Genomic DNA, 20,227 nt, shown 5'->3' with positions numbered 1-20,227 from the left:
ATCTACGTGAGATCAGATTTTCTTCATATATAGCAATTAAACAACGTATTGCAAGAGGTTGAACGCAGAAGCAGATATGCGAATCCAAACTTCCACTAAGCCAGACATTACAGAGATTTGCAAGAATGTAAAACTGTCATTCTTCTCAATATTTTTTTTGGTCTTGGAAAATATGGTTATCTTTAATTTTAAAATGTTGCTTACAATAACATGAAATGGATTTTAAAATTATTTTAAATTAATAAATACACTCAAAAATTCTGCTTCTAATATGATAAATGTTGAAGAATATAGGACAGAAATTCTTCAGGGTCCTCAAAAATTTTTAAGAGTGTAAAGGGATCCTGAGACCAAAAAAAATTAAGAATCGGGAGGCACATGTGTCAGAGTATACAGTAATTGCTGAATAATATTGTTGAAAAAAATTAACTACTAGGAGTACTTCCTCCTTTTTATCATCTGAATTATCAGGGCACATACATCTCTCACGCTATTGCCAAGGTCATTCGTTCTTAGCTCTTTTTTTAGGGATATGTATTTCTTCCACGGTTCGTGGGACGGGTGGAAAGGAACGGCCCTTCTGCTCTCTCGCGCGCCCCCTGCTGCCCGCTGCTGGAGCTGCGGCCGCTCGCCACACCCACCCAGTTTCTGTCGGCCCACAGGGAGTCGCCTGTCCCTTTAATTGGCACGTACCAAGTCTTTCCAGGTTACATGTCCTCCCCGAGTCCCAGACCTTAGGAATCACTGATCGAAGATCCAGTCAGAGGGAAGTAGTAGACCACTTTGTGTTTGGCGGGAGTCCTGCGTCGTCGGGGAGCGAGGGAGGGCGCGGGGCCGAGGCACACCTTAGCGGCCCTCCCCGCCTCGGGCCGTAGTCCAGTCCCAAGATGGCGGCCACCATGAAGAAGGCGGTGAGTGGGGCGCTCGGGTTGCGGGATGCTCGGCCGGCGGGCGGGGGTCGGCCGCAGGGGGCCGGCCGCGGGGTGCAGGGGGCGCGCAGCGCTGAAGCCCGGCGCGGGGCTCGGGGCCGAGACTCCCGACCCTGAGGGCGGCCCCGGGGCGAGGCCTGCCCGCGCCCGGCGTCTTGGGGTCTGGGACCCTTAGAGGACTCTGGGTCGCCTCTGGCGGAGCTGAGGATGATCTTGGAGAGTCTGAGGATCCCGCTGCCCAGTCCTTGTCCTTGGGGTGTGGGTAGCCTAAGGGTCCGGTTGATTGCGGCTGGCCATAACGCAGGTACTTTACCTGGGTCGTCACGTTTAACCCTTACAAGTTCACAAGGGTGGGCGGTCTGGTACCCTTCTTTGCAGGCAAGGCAGCTGAGGTCCAGAGAGGTGGAGTCACCTGCCCAAGGTCACGCAGCCGTAAGGAGCAGAGCAGGAACCCGCAATCCCCGGATTATCTGGCCCCTGAGCCACTCAACTCTACACTCGGTGCCCCTGCGCCCTCCAGGCTAAAACCATCTGTTATTGAGGATAGACGATGGGCCGGGGCAGAAGCCGTCCGTTTATTATTATCACGGATCCTTACAGCAATTTAGCAAGGGCACGTTTTTCCCCCACATTACAGACGGAGAAACTTAGAGCGGTGAGCGGCTTCAAAGTGACTCAGCTAATAAGCAGAGGTGGAGTGCAAACTCAGGTGTTATTTTGTTTTTCCCACAGCCCACCTTTTATCCTACTAAGCAAGCAGAACGCGTCTTCAGGACTTATAATTTGTTAAGTCTACCCAGATGCTTAAAGAAATCTAGATAGAAAGAAAATGGAGAGGGACAAGGAAATAATATCTGATATTTATTGAGGCTTTACTGTGTGCTGGGCACCGGTTTAAGCACATTGTATACATTGTTTATTTTAATCTTACACTCCTTTAAGGGTGATGTTATGTTTAACCTTATTTTACAGATGAGAAAACTGAAGCACAGAGGCAAAATTAGGATTTAGATAAATAAACATAGATGTTCTGCCTCCAGAGCCTGTGTTTTTAACTTCCATGCTGTCTGATGAGAGTCCCCTGGCTGAAGGGATTTGCTTTGTAGGTCTTGTGTGTGTTTCCTTTCATTCCACTTCTAAGACCACATGGGAATGTGCTTCCATTGCTTTCCTGCTCAAGGGCACCTCATAGTCTAAGCCCTCCTGCACTTGCTGTAGGGCGACCAATCCACCCAGGTTTGCCTGAGATGGAGGGAGTGCTAAAACTGGGAAAGCCCCAGGCAAACCGGGGTGAGTTGCTCATTCTACTGGTCTGTCATCCACGAATTCTTATCAGGTACCAGAGTTGGGTTTAGGGCCATGATGATTGACAGAAGCTATGTGAGATTCACTTGGCCTCTGTTTTGTTTTTATATTGGGCTCTCTGTCAGGTATGGCCTTTAACTCCATGGAAGATACTAGTTGTGGTTCACCCTCATTCGACAGATGTAGAAACTAAAGTACAGAGAGATGAAGTAAACGTTGAGGAAATGGTGGAAGAATGGTTTGAACCCTGGGCTTGATCGCAAAATTCTTGATCAACACTTTTTCCTTTCATTCATTTAACAAACTTTTTGAGCATGGTCTACGGCACAGTTTCAGTTTTAGGTGATCGACATAAGAATGGTGAACAATATGAAGTTTTTATCCCCTTGTCCTTACAGCATTGTAGAACTTACCCTCTTGGGGAGAGGCAGGCGTTAATCAACAGTCACACAGAAAACTGTAAAATTTGCAACTCCGATAAGAACTGTGGAAGAAAGGGGCTTGTGAAATGAGGGCTGGAATAAGGTCTGCTTTGAGGTCAGAGAAGGCTTTCCTGAGAAGGTGTGATCTGTAGGATTCCATGAGGAGCAGAAGAGAAAGTTGGAGTACCTCCTGCAAAGGCCCTGTGTGCATTCAATAAAAGGATGGCCAGGATGACAGAGAACCGGGGCAGGGGACAGGCTGAACCATGGTGGTAAAATAACTTATAGAGGGGTAGGTGGCGGCCAAAACATAAGATTTTCTTTTTTATCTTAATAAGACTCTCATAGATGCAACATCTTCCTGTAGGTGTTTCCAGTGCTGTGGACGATTTCTGATAGGTTAGCGACATGTGCCTCTTTTCTCTGCCGACTGTAAGAGGAAACAGAGGCATGCCGATGTGTGAGAGTGAAATATCACAGGATAGCCCTTGGAGTTTAAGGAAAATTGTTTGCAGTCTGGAGTGCTTTATAACCCGTTACCTCCCAGTGGGTCATGACTTTTTCTGGTGAGAAGTTAGATGAGATGATTCAGTCGTGTCATCTCCAGAGTTCTGCTTTCTCAGACCTGGCTCTTGGCCGTGGAAGGTACTGCAGTCCGATTTCTGTTTATCGTTCTGCGTACAAATGACTCTTCCTCAGAGAAGCCACCTTTGGCCTTCCCTTCAGTCCCCAGCCCCTCAACACTTCCACCGCCTAAACTGTTTTGCTTTCACTGTCACATGTATCACCACCTAGCAGAAACGCTTACTTTTTGCACACCTCTTCCACTAGAATATAAGCGTGCCAGTATTCTTGAGGTGAGGACTCATGAATACCCTCCTTTCACAGTACCTCGTACATACGAAACACTAAGTAATTTTTTTTTTGCGGTATGCGGGCCTCTCACTGCTGTGGCCTCTCCCATTGCGGAGCACGGGCTCCGGACGCACAGGCTCAGCGGCCATGGCTCATGGGCCCAGCCTCTCCGCGGCATGTGGGATCTTCCCGGATGGGGGCACGAACCTGTGTCCCCTGCATCGACAGGCGGACCCTCAACCACTGCGCCACCAGGGAAGCCCCCTAAGTAATTATTAAATGAATGACTGTTCACAGGGAAGGTGAATAAAAATACAAAGCAAAGTTTTATATTGTAGAAACTGGGTAGATACCTTTAAAAAACAAAAATAAAAGCAGACTACAATTGGCCGGAACTTCCTCCTAGGTCTTTAGAACCTGAGGGACCCTGCTGTGGGTCCAGATTGTGCTGGTGAAACCCAAAGTCAGTGTGGGCATGACTGAGGGTGGGTCGCTTTCCTCCCAGGGTTCCGTGAGAGGCTGATGCTCCAGGTGAGGGTGCAGTCATAGCTCAGGGAATTTTAACTTTCACCTTGAATCTTGGGCAGTCATATTTCTCTTAAGCCTCGCAGAATTTTCCTCTGGGTCTGGGTCTGAGTCTGTTCTTCTTTGTAATGATTTTTGGTAAACGTTATTCAGGAAATAAAGCACTTAGCTGTCATTTATTGAAAGGCGGCTCCATCTCCAGGCCCTATGCTAGGTGCTCATTTTATCCCCTCTGCAAGGTGGGAATAGCTTCCGCATTTTACAGATGACAAACCTGAGGTGGCTCCAGAGAACTGAACAAGTTGCCTAAGGTTCCTGCTTCCTTGGATTTGAATCCACTCTTACCCTTTCCACCACTCTGGTACTACTAAGTAACTCCTTCCTCCTTGAGTTATTTTGGCTTCGTGAGCGGTACTAACTACATCGGGCTTCTCTCCTAACCTTTGGGGGCGTGGGTCCCTTTAAGAATCTGATGAAAGCCATGAAGACCCTTCCAGAAGAATGCACATATAATACACAGCATTTTGCATAGTTTCAGGGGTAAATGGACCTCTGACAGTCGGTGCACTCCCAGTTTAGAATTACTCCCTCCCTGCCAAATGGAGCTTCCAGCAACATAGGAGTGTTCTAGATCAGTGAGATTAAAACGGAAGCCACCGCTGTAATCAGGGAGGGTGCTGACTTCTCACTTTCCACAGTAAACAGCCCTTCCCTGGGTGGCACGCGGTTTAACCAGCGCGTGTGTTTGCCTCACACCCCGACTTGAGTCCTTAACCCCAGGGAGAAAACCACCATTAAGGAAATGAACTCCAGGGTGCAGCGTGTGCTGGGGGCTGCCGTTTGGTGAGGCTACAGCAGGAAACGCCTGCTTTGGAAAGGTAGAAGGCAGGTGGCCAGACTCTCCACAACTTTTCAGAAACGCTGTGTCGGTGAGTCTGATGGAGCATGATTTAGATTCAAGCTCAGAAACAATGGATTAAGCCTCAGTTGTGTTTCAGCCCTGTGCTGGGTGCTTTCATGGGGATTACCCCAGTAAAGCCTCACCATGACAAGTGCATCTGTAAATACATATTCAGGCTTTCAAGGACTCAATATTTGAATTCTGCAGGAGCAGGAACTCTAGAATTCTCTGTTCCCTGTTGGCTGAGAGAGTTGAGACTGCTTGTGCAGGCAAATGACTTGAATGCCAACATATCTGCATATGGGCTTTGCTTTGGCTTCTGTAGCATAGCTCAGTGTTTCCCAACTTCCATATTTGTAAAAATTATGCACTAGGGTGAACATTCAAAGCTATACGTATATCCCACTGTAAAGGATTTTTTTTCAAGATATCTGCTGGGTGTCTGATGATGGGGCTGATGCGTGTGTATTGGGTGATGAGAGCCTGGGTCAGAGGAAGGCTGAATTCTAGGTGTCTGCATTTATATTCTGATCACCAAGCTCCGTACTGCTTGAGACAACAGGTTGCCTCAAATAAAGGAAATACAAGTCAATTGTCAAGAGAGACCGGGTGAAAGGATGGGGTGTGGTTATTGTGAACCATTACTGTTATTGGCAAAAGAGCCCTAAATAGTCCTTGTTGAAGCTATATCTGTCTCTTTCCTGCTTTAGATTATCATCAAGTGCCCGTGTTCCTCTTTTATAAATGAGGGGAAACTCTAAGGAAGTCTGTTATTTTTTAAAAAATGTTTAAAAAATATATAGTCCCTTGTTAATCAACTATATTCCAATATAAAATTTAAAAAAAAAAGGAAAGGGGAAGGAACCAAAAAAAAAAAAAAGGTGTCCCTTTGAGAATCTGATTAAAACCAAGGACTTCCTCCTCCTCTTCTAGGTATACATGATTGCGTGTATAAACACACACGCACGCGTGCGCGCGTGCGCGCGCGCGCACACACACACACACACACACACACACACACACTTTTGCCTTTAATTTCCAAGAGCTCATGGACCTGTCTGGACTCTGGAGCCAGATTACCTGGGTTGAAACCGAGCTTTACCACTTACTTGCTATGTGGCTTTGGGCAAATTATTTAACCTCTCCATGCTTTCTCCATCGGTAGAACAGTGGTACTAATGATCCTACTTAATAAGACTGATTGGAGGATTAGCAGAGATAATAAAGTACTTAGAAAGTTCTTGGTACATAATAAATGCTCAGTAAATGTTAGCTGTTATATGGTTTCATAGATACTTTGTTGTCTAAGTAGTCTAATTTTATTTACAAATTTAATCACATAGTTTAAAAATATTCAATTTTTATCATTTTACAGTGAATTACACCTTATTCATAATTAAGACACATAAACAAGTTCTGCATTAAACGTAATTTTTAATGTGTGTGTGTGGAATATAGTCACTGAAATGCATAGTGACCCTCAAGCCAGTGTATCAGTTAGATTAAAAATTATAGAAACAGACTTCTGATAGCCTCAATAAACTTAAGCAAGTTTTAACTCTGAGAGAATAAACTAGTCTGAGGCATTTACCAAAATTAATTATCACATCACTTTTGTTCCCTGGGCTATCTTAAAAAATTCTGCTCTAGGCCAAAAGTTGACTGACTTGATTCAGGACTTCTTTTTTTTTTTTTTTTTTGTTTCTTTAGGACTTCTTTTTTTTTTTCCTCGGGTTTTTATTTTGTGCCATACAGCTCAAAAGAGTTTGAACTGAGTTATATTTATCTCCAGAAATGGGTACACTCCTGTTCTTGTCACTTCCTTATTACAAAGCCTGCAGTCCCTGGAGAGTTTCTCTCAAGATTTCTTCCCTGTTTCTGATTTTCTGGTACAACCGTCAGCTGTGGAGGCTGGTGGAAAATAGTTTTAAAGGTAGTGCAGTTTTGCTCTGTGTCGATTCAGGACTTATTCTTAATTGTTATTTATATTTGAAGTGTTTTTGCACGTTAGGCATTACTCCATAGCATATCAGAAGAGGTTATAGATTTATGAACAAGTCTTAAGCTTGTGGAGCAGAGACTTAGTAAGGCCTGTGTTTGTGATGTTCTGTACCTCTCGTGATTCTGGACTCTGAGGGCAAGTAGTTTATTGGGCTATTTCAGAGTTATATTAAAAGCTAACCTATAACTTCTCCATTAAAATTAACTCTACAAAACAATGTATATGTTTTTTCAGGCTGCAGAAGATGTCAACGTTACTTTTGAAGATCAACAAAAGATAAACAAATTTGCACGGAATACAAGTAGAATCACAGAGCTGAAGGAAGAAATAGAAGTAAAAAAGGTACTGAAAATACAGATCTTATTTAAGAAAAATAAAAGTTCTTCATGCTATAGCTTTTTAAAACTAAATTCAGTAATATGTGATTATATCTGTCTGGGCTCTTTGTTGTAGATGACAAAATGCACTCTAGTGAGTTTAAGAAGGAAGACGTTGTTTAAGGGAGGTGAGATAGCGTACAGATTGTTGAGGGGTGTGACCCTCGGCTGAGGGTCTAGGAGCAGGTCCCAGAACCAGAGAACTTGGCTGGTGATGGAGCTGCTGTTGTCGCCACTGATCCCAGAGCCAGCTGCCCCCTCCACCATGGGGACGCTGCCCCTCAGTCCTCGGAACACTGGGCTGCTGCCGTGCCCAAACCTGTGTGTCAGAGGCTTGTGCCCAGCCTCTTCTCATGCAGCTCTCCTGGGTTGAAGTCCAGTTCAGGTGTCTTTGATTAGTGGAATTTATGTTATTATTTGCTTTCATCCTATCATCAAGCAAAGCTGAGAAATGCAGGTTTGTGTTTGTGTTTTTATTCTACTATAAGAAGGCAGAAGTCACAAGGTGGGAAACAAAGTAGGAGACATTTTGAGTGGCCATGGATACCTCCACTGTCCGCCACAGGGGGCTTACAGCAATCTGGAACTATCTAAAGGACAGTGTGTTAGTGAGCTACGTGCTTCCTTATGAAATGCTATCTAAAAATGTAAGAAACTTATTTTAATGTGATGATGATACCTGTGTGGAAGAGTCCCTCAAAGAGTTGAGGTCCCCAAATTAAAATTGGCTTTTAGCCTCTATTAGGGAATTTTGAATACATTCTTCATTGCCGTTCACTTTTGTAATTACAGAAACAACTCCAGAATTTAGAAGATGCTTGTGAGGATATCATGCTTGCAGACGACGACTGCTTAATGATACCTTATCAGATTGGTGATGTTTTCATTAGCCATTCTCAAGAAGAAACACAAGAAATGTTAGAAGAAGCAAAGGTATGTTGGAGTCTCTCCCTGGGTGATGAAGTCTAAGCCTTAAAGTAGGATTTATGTCATTATAAAATAGAATGTGTAATTATAGGTGTAATGGAAAATAAGGGATGACAGCTAATATTTCATGCATTCTTACAATGTCCCAAGCCTGCTCTGAATGTTTTGTAAGCATGATTTTGTTTAATCCTAACGATGACTCTATGGGATAATACTGGGAATCCCAATTGAGAGTTGAAGAAGAATCGAGGCTTAGAGAGGTTATGGGACTTCCTCAAAATGACAAAGGGAATCCTCTTTGCCTCCAGAACCTGTGTTCTAGGTTAATAGTATTTAGAAAGTACAGAATATTATAAAGTAGAAAAGTCACCCATAATCCCACTACCCAGAGATAATCATCCACAATAAACATTTTCATGTATTTCTTTTATGTTCTCACCTCCTCTTTCTCTGTGCATTTTTGCTTCATGTTTTGGTCACTTAATGTCCTAATTGGGTATTATCTTGTTCCATTTAATGTTCATTTATCCAGCAGATCTTCACTGGGAGCCTGTTCTAGGCCAGCTACACGTGCTTTAAAAACATCAATTTTGATGACTGTTCAATGTCATGTTGGTGGACATTGATTCAGCCCACTGTCCTCCTGTTGTTACATTAACTTGTTTTCGCTGTTTTCCTATAGGAATATTGTGGTGAGCATTCTTAAACCTAAACCTTTGTTCACATGTAGAAAGTTCTTTTAAGGAAATAATCAGAGAAGTGTAATTCCTGGGTGAGAGTATGGATTCACTGACAACATTTGGGCTTGTTAAAAATTCAGATTATTGAGCCCAACCCCAATAATTTCTAATTCAGGAGGCCTGGAGTGTTGCCCTGGAATTCATATTTCTCACAAGCTTCCAGGTGATCTGGGGGCCACCCTTTGAGAACCACTGGCCATATTTCTAAAATAATAACGTTGTCAATACTAGGCATTCTTCTTTTGTTCCTGATATTAATGGGTACATATATTATTTGTGTGATTCCATTTTTTTCTTTGTCATGTTTAGGAAAAATCCTTTTGATCCTGGCCAGGAAGGAATTTCTGACATTGCATGCGTTTTGTGTGGCAAAGCTGCTCTTTCATAAATGAGGCTCTCATTACTGCTCTTTCAAAGTCTAACTCCAGGGGCCTCGTAGTTAGGGAAATTTCTGCCAGGTTTTTTGGGTTTTTTTTTTTGCGGTACGCGGGCCTCTCACCGTTGTGACCTCTCCCGTTGCGGAGCACAGGCTCCGGACATGCAGGCTTCGCGGCCATGGCTCACGGGCCCAGCTGCTCCGTGGCATGTGGGATCTTCCCGGACTGGGCACGAACCCGTGTCCCCTGCATCGGCAGGCGGACTCTCAACCACTGCGCCACCAGGGAAGCCCTCTGCCAGGTTTTGACAATAAGTTGTTACTTTTAATTATTGGTGAGTGTGTGAATTTTTATCATTTCCTCTAGTTCCATAGTTATTTTTGTGGGAAGTTGGAAAAGGCTGTGTCAGAAGCCAGGCCCGTGGTAAACTGTTTACCCTAAATGTTTGAATGTCATTCTTTCTTTATTAGGATATGATAATTTAGGAATTAATTTTCTTTCTTTTATTCTGTTTTTTAAGTCAGCCAAAACTGAGAAAAGCTTGATTTATTCTATAATAAGCAAATGTAGATCATGAATGAAAAATGCCCCACATTCAGACTTTTGGTTTAGATTTAATTATCAGTATTATTTAGCTGCCTGTCCAAGTTTAGAAAGTTTTTGACCTAAAATTCTTCCCAAATATTATTTCATCCACAGATGCTCAGAAATCATCCAACTGAAGAGAATTAATTTAAACTAATTTTTTTTTCCAGAAAAATTTGCAAGAAGAAATTGATGCCTTAGAATCCAGAGTGGAATCAATTCAGCGGGTGTTAGCAGATTTGAAAGTTCAGTTATATGCAAAATTTGGGAGTAACATAAACCTTGAAGCTGATGAAAGTTAAACATTTTATAATACTTTTTTTAATTTGTTTAATAAACTTGAATATTGTTTAAAATGATAATTTCCCTTCTTCAAATGATATGGAAAGCAAAACTTTTTTTAAAATTTTCATTTATTTAATGGAAACGCCTATTTTCACATGTCTTGCTTATTTATTTTATATTTTTAAAAGAAGACAGTATTCATCTATGTATTTTGCATAACAATTATATCAAGTGTAGGGGCTTTATGTCATGTTATTAAAATCAGTTAAGCAATCGTTTACGTTTCTATATTATCATTTAGAATATTTGTGCAACTTTTATTATAAGAAAATTTAACAGTTAACATGTGTCATGTTGTTCATCTACTATGTCTATTTCAGTTGCCACTTAGAGATGGTAAAAGCACTGCAGAAAGATCCGGTCCTACATCTGTCTACTTTTACTCACTTCACAACTAAAACTTTGTCATATACTAAAACATATGTATATATTTTCTTTAAATATGTGTAGTATATATTACATCTAAGCGTATGTATTTCACATATAGGTCTTGGTTTAAGAGTCCAGATGATGCTGAGACAAGTGAGGCATGTTGAACTTCATACACAGAGCAGAACAACAGAGATACACCAAAAGAAAGAGATGTTTGGGTTTTTTTTAAATTATAAGTTTTAGATTTTATTTTAGTGCTTTGTAATTAACTGGGGTTTGTATTGATAATGATGTGGAAGTTAAGCAGCTGTGTGTTTAAAAATAAGACTTTTTTCCTTAAGGAGTACATTTACTCCCTACTGCCCCTGCAAAAGATAACCGTTTTGGGATTTAGAAGACCTAATTGTATTAACTTTCCAGCAGGTGGCACTGATATGCCAAAATACCAATGGAGGAATCATAATACCCAAGTGAGGATACTTCCAGGATTAAATGTCCATAGTTTTAGAGGAAATGTCATTTTTTTCACTTTCAAGGCTAAGCATTGCATATGTATCTTTTTGGTTAAACGTTTAGAAACAATTCAGGCTTAAAGGTAGAATATATAATTCTAAAATTCTTCACGACTTAAAGGCAAACTTTTTTTTTTTTTTTGCGGTACGCGGGCCTCTCACTGTTGTGGCCTCTCCTGTTGCGGAGCACAGGCTCCGGACCCGCAGGCTCAGCGGCCATGGCTTCATGAGCCCAGCCGCTCCCCGGCATGTGGGATCTTCCCGGCCTGGGGCACGAACCCGTGTCCCCTGCATTGGCAGGCGGACTCTCAACCACTGTGCCACCAGGGAAGCCCAAGGCAAACTTCTAAATTGCTGCAAATTTTCCCGAAGAATGATATTCAAATTCTAGAAAATGACGCTTAGAAGGATATGTTTTCTTCTGTGCATTTGGTTAGAAGTGTGAGACTGGGGAAGTGTATTGTAGCAGGAAATAGGTAACACCCTCAAATTAGAAAAGTTGGAGAAAATTTGAGCCAGGATTCCAAAGGTGGAGGGTAGCCACTAGGAGTGTCTCGTACCCACAGAGGCTGGTGGGGAGGGAGTAGCCACCCCCTTCACTCTGGAGCTCAGGGAAGGGCTGCCTTCATTTGAAGAGGGGCACAGCCAGCCAGGGACATCCCTGCAATGACAGAGCCAGGAGACTGGACACCCTGACCTCATTCTCCCTCCAAAAGCCAGCTGGTGTCCACCATTGGCCAAACCCATTGGGAATCCAGAGGTAGTCCATAGAAGTCGGTCTTTTGTGGGGCCCGGGGGAGGTGAATGGATGAATCTGGAGGGCCAGTTGGAAGATCCAGCCAGAGGCTGGCTAAAATTGAACCTTTTAGAAATGTTAGCAATGAAGGCTCATCTGACTTATGTGCCAGAAACTGAGTTGTATAAACTGGCCAGGACTGAAAATTTTGTAACCACATTAGTGAATACGCCTAATACAAAAAAACCAAACATCTAATGGGGGGAGGGAGGGGGATACATTATTGTTAACTTTATACCTTATTTTTTAAAGTGTACCTGTGAAGTAAATTTATGAAGGACATCAGAAATATTTGATTCCCATTTTAAATTCATTCCTAAAGTGTCCGTCAGCCTTTTCTTATTTTTATTAGTAAATTCATTGGGCTAAGGTGAAGGCTGTGAACTGAATGTACTGCATCTGATAAAATCCAGCCGCGTAGTTTTTTTGTTTGTTTTTGTTTTTTTTTTTGCAGTACGCGGGCCTTTCACTGTTGTGGCCTCTCCCGTTGCGGAGCACAGGCTCCGGACGCACAGGCTCAGCGGCCATGGCTCACGGGCCCAGCCGCTCCGCGGCATGTGGGATCCTCCCAGACTGGGGCACGAACCCGTGTCCCCTGCATCGGCAGGCGGACTCTCAACCACTGCGCCACCAGGGAAGCCCCGCGTAGAAGTTTTGATCTGGATTTGTCACCACTGTTTTTGGACAGTAATCCTGATTTTTATATACAATTACTAGTTTTAGAAAGTGCAACTTTTTTTTTCTTAAAGCAATGCAGGCTACACGAAAGATATTTGTAGAACAAAATTGACCATCAGGCTGCTGGCTTGCAAACTCACGTGCACAATATGCTACGTCTTATCCAGGCATTGATAGGAAGTAAATAATAGATAATTTGCTCTGCAGTGAGGATCTTAGGAGCTCATCCTGCTGACTTTAGTTTTTAAATACTTCTCAAATCTGTCCATTTCTTTCCATCTCTACAACCACCACTAGGCTTATCCAAGCCTTAAGAGCTCTACTCAAAACCACGACTAATTAGGGGAGTTGGAGGGTGTTGGGGAGGGATGCCATTTGATATAGAGTTTTGACAGCTGGAGGCCAGGGGGAATTTCTCAAGGGCTTTGAATAGAAAGGTGGTATATATGATTGGAACAATATTTTAGAATAATTTGGCAGTTGATTGGTGGGTTTTACTACAAAGTGATGGAGGAAGGGATACCAGATGTTACTGCACTTTCTTTGGTGCATAGATCCAGTTGGCAGAGGAAAAGAAAAGTAGGCTAGGACCTGGAGAGAAGGTGAGAGACGTAGGTCTTGACAGTGATTGGAGAGATGAAGGTTCAGGAAGGAGGAGAAACCAAAGAGAACTTGGTTTTGAGCACAGGCCAAGTACAGCCTGCAGTACGTTTTCTTTGGCGCTCCTAGTTAAAAAAAAAAGAAAAAATTTTTTAAGTGTCTTGCCACAATAAAATCAGGAGCTCTCACATAAATGCAGTTTGGCCAAACGTTGGGACCACATTTCCAGCTGGCATCTTCAGCCGCTCACCCATTGGACAGAGCGTCTCGCCAGTTCGCCCCGCCTACACCCCTGATTTGCATACTTGCCGGGCGCCCGCGCACGCTCGGCTTTGCTACCCCCGGAAGCCTGTGCGACCCCCGGAAGCCTGGGGGACCCCTGGAAGCCCGTGGAATGGTTAACAAACGCAGGAAAGTCGGAAGTGTCTGGTCTATTCAGCAGGAAAGGGGAGACTGAGAGAAGAGCATGAGTTTGGCTTTGGACACTTGGAGTTGCTAGGACGCCAGTCCTGTGCCGATGTAAACTTGGCTCTTGGAAAGGTAGGTTGAAACTTATTTTTTCCGGGGCTAAACCTGAGGCGCTGCTGCCTCTGGGTAGAGCTGCCGCTAGACGGCGGCGGCATAACGCTAAAGTTGGGAAGACAGGTGGGCCGAGGTCGAGGCCTACGGAGCCAGAGTGGGTTTGGGAACCCCTGCCTGCAGCGACCCGTCCTGGGGCCTGCGGAAGACGGCTGACCGACCAGGCCCGGGCAGCAACGCGCCGTCGGGGCTTAGAGGGGAACAGGCCTATAGGATACAGGCGGGAGTCTGCGTTTGAGCCCCTACTTCCCAGATTCCACGTGAACCTGGGGCTGTCTCCACTCCATGCAGGACTGGGGAGATATATTTTAGGACCATTTTCATCCTAGAGAAGTGCTTCTTAACGTTTCAAGTACACACACATCATTGGGGGATTTTGTTTAAACGCAGATTCTGGTTCAGTGGGTTCGTGCTGGTGCCTGGGACTCTGCATTTCTAATAAGCTTCCAGATTATTCTGATATTGCTGGTCAGTGGGCCATACCTTGGACAGCCCAGGTAGCTTTGTAATGGAAGAGAAGAGGACTTAGGAAAGAATGCAGGTGGGAGAAAAAGAACCATCAAAGGAGACAGAGGCTGCAGTAGTGAGGGGGGGGGGTGTAGAATCTTACACATCTTACAGATGCAAAGGTTTTCGCAGGACTAAACCCTGAAAAATCATTTTCTCCATTGGGCATGATGCTGAGGGAGATGATGGATAGAATAGTTGCCATCAACTATTTATAGAAACTGGGGGTGGAACCCAGTGGTTTAACAAGCCCTCCAGGTGATTGTGATTCAGCTAAAGAACTATCTCGGCTCCAGTAATTCAGTCTGTGTGGGGTTGGGAGGGAGAAACCAAACACCAACTGAGAATTCTCAGTGCACAGTTATAGTGGGGAAAAGATAACAAGATACCGGAGCGTCAAAGAAGACTGACCACCCTGCTTAGGGGTGAGGGCAGCTAGAAGTGTCCTGCTCGCTGGGGGCAAACAGATTATAAAAGATTAAGCAGTGGTGATTGAGATTTGGAGGCAGAAGTGAAAAGTATCTCTACAAGAAAGTTAATAGTGGAAGGAAGGAGATGGACTATCATTTAATGCCATTACTGTGTCGATGGAAGGACGTTTTTTGGGTTTGTTTTCGTTTTTAAGATCAGGGAATATATGAGTCCATGTAGGAGTAGATGGCAAGGAATCCAGGAGAGAAAATGGTGGAAAAATCAAGGGACAAGAGATAAAGAAGCACAGCAGGGGAAGGGTCCGTGTGAAGGAAAAGGATGACACGGTGCTTCTATGAACAGTAAACCGGAAAAACGCACAATTAAGTTTACATTTTATAAAAGCTCTTCCTTGAGGAATAAATGATAGAAAAAAGATTCAGAATAGTGATTAATTCTGGAGGGGGGAGAAGATATGACTGGGGAGGCAAAGACAGGAGCCTGGGTCGTGGGTACATAGCTGTTTACTTTCAATATGTTATATTCAGTGTGAATCCTTCATGCTAACATGAAATCACTCACAATAACAAGTGTTTATAAAACTGTGTTAGTTATGGCACAAATAAACCGGAAAGAAGTGTGTGTTGTGAGGTTGTTACTGATATTTAACTGCATCACTTTCAACATTTTTTGGGGTCATTTGACATAAAACTGAGTATTGTTAACTCTCCTTTTTTTTTTTTTTTTTTTCGGCGGTACGCAGGCCTCTCACTGTTGTGGCCTCTCCCGTTGCGGAGCACAGGCTCCGGACGCGCAGGCTCAGCAGCCATGGCTCACGGGCCCAGCCGCTCCGTGGCATGTGGGATCTTCCCGGACCGGGGCACGAACCTGTGTCCCCTGCATCGGCTGGCGGACTCTCAACCGCTGCGCCACCAGGGAAGCCCCACAATTCTTTATTAAAGATTAGATACGTACAGATACACAGACACACAAATGCACACGCACATACACCCGTACTGGGCAGAACTTGAAATTTGGTTTAAAGATTTGGTATAAAAATTTTGGAGGACAGTAATTAGGGCTTGTTTGTTTGTAGGTGTTTCTCAGTAACTAGTTCTCTTGTAGAGCCTGCATTCTGATGCCTGAAATTAATTCTAATGATACTAAGAACGAGCATTGAGGGCTTACATGCTGGCACTGTTCTGAATGCTTTTTATGTATTAATTCCTTTCTCATGATAACTCTTTGGAATAGATTCTATTATTACCCCTCATGGTACAGGTGTGGTAAAAGGTTTATAGAGGGTAAGCAATTTGCCCCAGGTCTTACAGCTTAGGTAGCAAATGGGCTGTTAATGAATGCATGGACTCTACTGCTGAGACTTCTTTTCTTTGGTGATTCTGTGTCCTTTGACTGATGAAAAAGACTTTCAGGTAGCTTCTCAACTGTTCGTGTAAATGTATATGTATGTATAAAATATAACATTAAAAGAAGAGGGAAAAGAAAGAATGGAAATGAGTAAGAAAGAGAAAAGTAAATAACTTGGCCCAGAATCTGCACGCTAGATTAACATGCTCTGAGCTTCTGGCAGCTAAGGCCAAGGAAGAAAAATGATGAGTAAATACCACGTTAGAAAGAGTGATACCTACCAGTATCTCAGGAGAAAGGAAAAAAACGTTTTTCAAAGGAGTAAACCCTGAAAAAAAAATTTCCCCTATGGGTCATTGACTTTGAGTAGTGGAGTAGATGTTAACTTCAACACCTGCTTCAGAAGAAATGCAGGAGCAGAATTCACATGGCCAATTCTTGTAGCAACTTAATAGTTAACCTCAGTCCAGTGGAAGGAAATCAGAGAGAGGCTGATGATAAGCAGCCAACATCCACAGGCGTGGTCTGAGCACTTTATATACGTTCACTCAGTCCTCACAACCCTACAAGGCACAGGCTTCTATTATCACCGTCTCCATTTTACAGACGACAGAAAGGAGGCCCAGAGAAATTAAGTGCCCTGCTCGAGGCCCCACAGTCTTTAGTAGGGGAGCCAAGACTCAAGTCCAGGCAGTGGGGCTTCAATCTGTGCACCTAAACACTTGATTTCAATTCTGATATGCAAGTGTAGAATCTTCCAGCAGTCCCTCTAGATCCAAGGACAGCCCATAGGTAAGTTCAAATTCAGAATTTCCCCTAGAAATGGGTAGGAATTAGAGAGCAGAGTAGTGATGGCCTTGGCGTATGAGCCATCGTAAAAGACCCATTTCAGTGGGAACCCATTTCACTGCAGTCCTGTAAGGTGAAGGAAGGTCTCTGGTTATGCCTGTAGAACATCTGGAATCTTGAACTTGGCCTTGTGCACCACTGTGCACAGTAATATTGGGTACATGGGGAAGGGTCATTTCTGTTGGAAACGGACAGTGAATGCTAGTCATAATTTCTCATTTATTTTGTAATAATATGTCTAACATTCACAGTCGTCTCGCAGTTTGCGGTAACATTGGAATTATTGGTAGAGTTTGTCTGGTAGATGTCAACAAAACCCATGAGGGCACAGAGGAAGATGAGCAGATGTACTAGGAAATGGAATTAAATCCTCCTCAGGATGTGATTGCAGTGGAAAACAATTGGCAGTGGAAAACTTGGATTTAATGAATAATCTACTAATTATTATCTTAAACCATTCAGCTCAAACTTACGAAGTCCCAATTGCAGTAGCTGGCAGTGGCAAAAGAACTATAATTAAACTAAACTAGCCCCTAAATATGATGAAACTTATGTCCAAGCTGACTCTTGATTTGGTCCACATTTCCATTGGTGGTCTCTACCACCTTGGTCCAGTGGCCATGATCGCTCATGTGGACTATTGCTCATTTCTTGTAATGAGTCTCCCTGACTCTGTCCTTCTTGACACACTCCCTTCTATTCATTTTTTTTACCCAGTAGCCAGATACTTTTTTTTTTTTTTCTTGCGGTACGCGGGCCTCTCACTGTCGCGGCCTCTCCTGTTGCGGAGCACAGGCTCTGGACGCGCAGGCTCAGCGGCCATGGCTCACGGGCCCAGCCGCTCCGCGGCATGTGGGATCTTCCCGGACCGGGGCACGAACCCGTGTCCCCCGCATCGGCAGGCGGACTCTCAACCACTGTGCCACCAGGGAAGCCCCAGATACATTTTTTAAGACTACAAATCTGATTCCCTTCCCCTCAAAAAAAAAAAAAAAACCTCTTATCAGTAGGAGTCATAGAAAAGAAAACACCTCACCTGGTCTGCTTAGTGTGAACCCTGCCTGCCTCTCCATTGCTGCTCACCTCTGCACTAACCACACTGGCCTTGTTCCAGTTCCCCAGGTTTGTCATGCTCCCTTCAGTCATGGGACTCATACCTTCGCCAGATCTAATCCCCCCAGTTAACCTTCACAGCCCATGTGCCTCTCCTTTGCAGCACACGTGGCTAAAACACTGATAGTTATCTGTGCAGATGGTTGGTATGTCTTCCTCATTAGATGAAGTCAGGGACCACTTTGATCTTGTGCTCACCCTTGTATTCTCAGCCCGACCCACCATGCAATCTGGCACACCCTAGTGCTCAATCTTTATTATGGGCCAGCAATTCCACTCCTTGGTAGGGATCCAATAGACATGAGAGTTTGTGTCCATCAAAAGGCATATACAGAAATGCTCATAGTGACTTTATTCTATTCTGGAAACAACCCAATTTCCATCAACAGGAAAATGGAGGAATAAATTGTGGTCTATTCATAAAATGAAATACTACACAACAATAAAAAAGAACAAATTACAGTGACATGCAAGAAAACTGATGCATCTCACAGATATAATGTTGAGTGAAAGAAGCCAGACACAAAAGAGTATGTTGTGTATGATTCCATTGATAGGAAGTTTAGCAATGGTGGAGGGTAGGGGAAGGTCACCTTTTAGAGAAGGATAATAATAAGAACCACTTAGGGAGTATTTACTAAACCACAGGCACCTGATAGAGCCCTTGACATGCCTTAACTAACACACCCTCCGCAAACCCTGTGACATTGATTCTTTTATGATTCCCATTTGTCAGATGAGGAAAGCTCTGGGAGGAGGGACACCTTGCTGAGACTTGCTGGTAAGTGCAGCGCTGAGTCCACTGCTTCTCCCCGTGATCTTGTTCTGTCCTGACAATTATATTAGCTGCTGCATAAGAACCGTTGCCTGGGGCTGCTAGGCCAAAAGATTGCATGAGATAGCAAACACCAAGCATTCCCCAACAGGCCTGGGACAGGGTAAGGACTCAATAAATAGTGTCTGTTATGATTCGTCCTATGAAAAAATGGAGGCTCAGAGTGGTTGCTCAAGGCCATATAACTAAGTAACATTGCATTTGTACCGTTTGGACCGTGAATGCTATTGTGTGGCTTGATTCTAAGTGATTTCCATACTTACCCTGAATGCAGCACCATATAGTGATTTTCATGGTCGCTGAGCACTTTTGTCTTCCTGAACCTTTTCCTCCATAAGACATACTGAAAAGTATATTTTATGACTGCCTTGGCATAAAGACAAATGTAACTCAAGCTGGTTTAGTACATTCAATATTTTTTTTGATTTTAGAAGAAATGAAAATGTTTTCTTGGGTTCCTAAGTTACCGTATGGGCCCCAGGCATTACGTCCACTGGGACTAATGGAGAAGTAGGCTCTGTTGAATGCAGATGGGATTGTCAGGTGCCAGTGATGAAGGTGGTGGGTTTCTCTGGGGGAGTGAGGGAGAAAAATGCACTTGAAGATAGAATTCTTTTTTGATGGGAAGAGATTCTACTTCTTTTTTTAAATTGCCATGGTTACTGTAAAATATTCAGCCATCAGCATGACATGACATTTGAGTTCAAGTGATAGTGAAGACTTTTTGATGTAATAAAAAAGCAGAAAACAATCTAAAAAAAGAAAGAGACCACCATTCACAGAGATGGTGTTTTGTATCATTTTATCTGATTTGGAATGGGGTGGGGAGGAGGAATTGATGAAATGCTATAGAACACTAGAGTTCAAATAGGCCTTGATGTAAATAATGAGTCATGCTTTCAGCCTTTCAAAGTACACGATGCTAGTTTCAGGTTAAATAATAGTTTATTGGAGCCAATATAAATATGTAGGGACGGATAGCATCAAGTATGACATAGAATACAGGTTTCCCTGAAAGTTTTAAATTACCTATTTGCCTTGAGTCTGGACCATTCTAGAAGGCCTTTGAAAAACCATGGAAGGAAAAAAAAATCCCTCAAGCAACTTAGATGGTATTTGTCCATGGAATTTGAATTACTCTTACCTAGTAACTGGTGTTTGTAACACTTTATGGAGGTCTTTAAAAAGACACCAACACAGGAATGGGGGAGCTAAAGTAACGCGCCGCACAAGTTCTAAATTGTACACAACAGGGTGCTTACACGTCTGCATTCTGTGCACTTAATGACAGCTGTGTGCCACGCAGGACAAGGGGAA

At 43.5% G+C, this 20,227-nt stretch overlaps 2 protein-coding genes across 8 annotated transcripts in view; both read left to right on the top strand.

The window, feature by feature from the left end:
- Positions 1–887: 887 nt before the first annotated feature.
- On the top strand, positions 888–10,692 carry PFDN4 (prefoldin subunit 4; the record flags this gene model as incomplete). The annotated part of the gene is made up of 4 exons (XM_079946304.1): positions 888–911; positions 7,174–7,281; positions 8,109–8,249; positions 10,116–10,692. The coding sequence occupies 4 exons, from the start codon at positions 888–890 to the stop codon at positions 10,245–10,247; spliced, it is 405 nt and encodes a 134-aa protein (XP_079802430.1). The 3' UTR covers positions 10,248–10,692.
- A 2,649-nt stretch (positions 10,693–13,341) lies between these two features.
- DOK5 (docking protein 5) overlaps positions 13,342–20,227 on the top strand; it is a 1,081,787-nt gene continuing 1,074,901 nt past the window's right edge. For all 7 annotated transcript variants that reach the window (XR_013824125.1, XR_013824126.1, XR_013824127.1 and 4 more), the window contains exon 1: positions 13,342–13,788. The gene's annotated coding sequence lies outside the window, so the exon portion shown is untranslated. The remainder of the gene's footprint in view (positions 13,789–20,227) is intronic.

Source organism: Stenella coeruleoalba (genome assembly GCF_951394435.1).
Source record: "Stenella coeruleoalba genome assembly, chromosome: 15".
Classification (NCBI taxonomy): Eukaryota; Metazoa; Chordata; class Mammalia; order Artiodactyla; family Delphinidae; genus Stenella; species Stenella coeruleoalba.
This window is presented reverse-complemented; position numbering and strand designations above follow the sequence as displayed.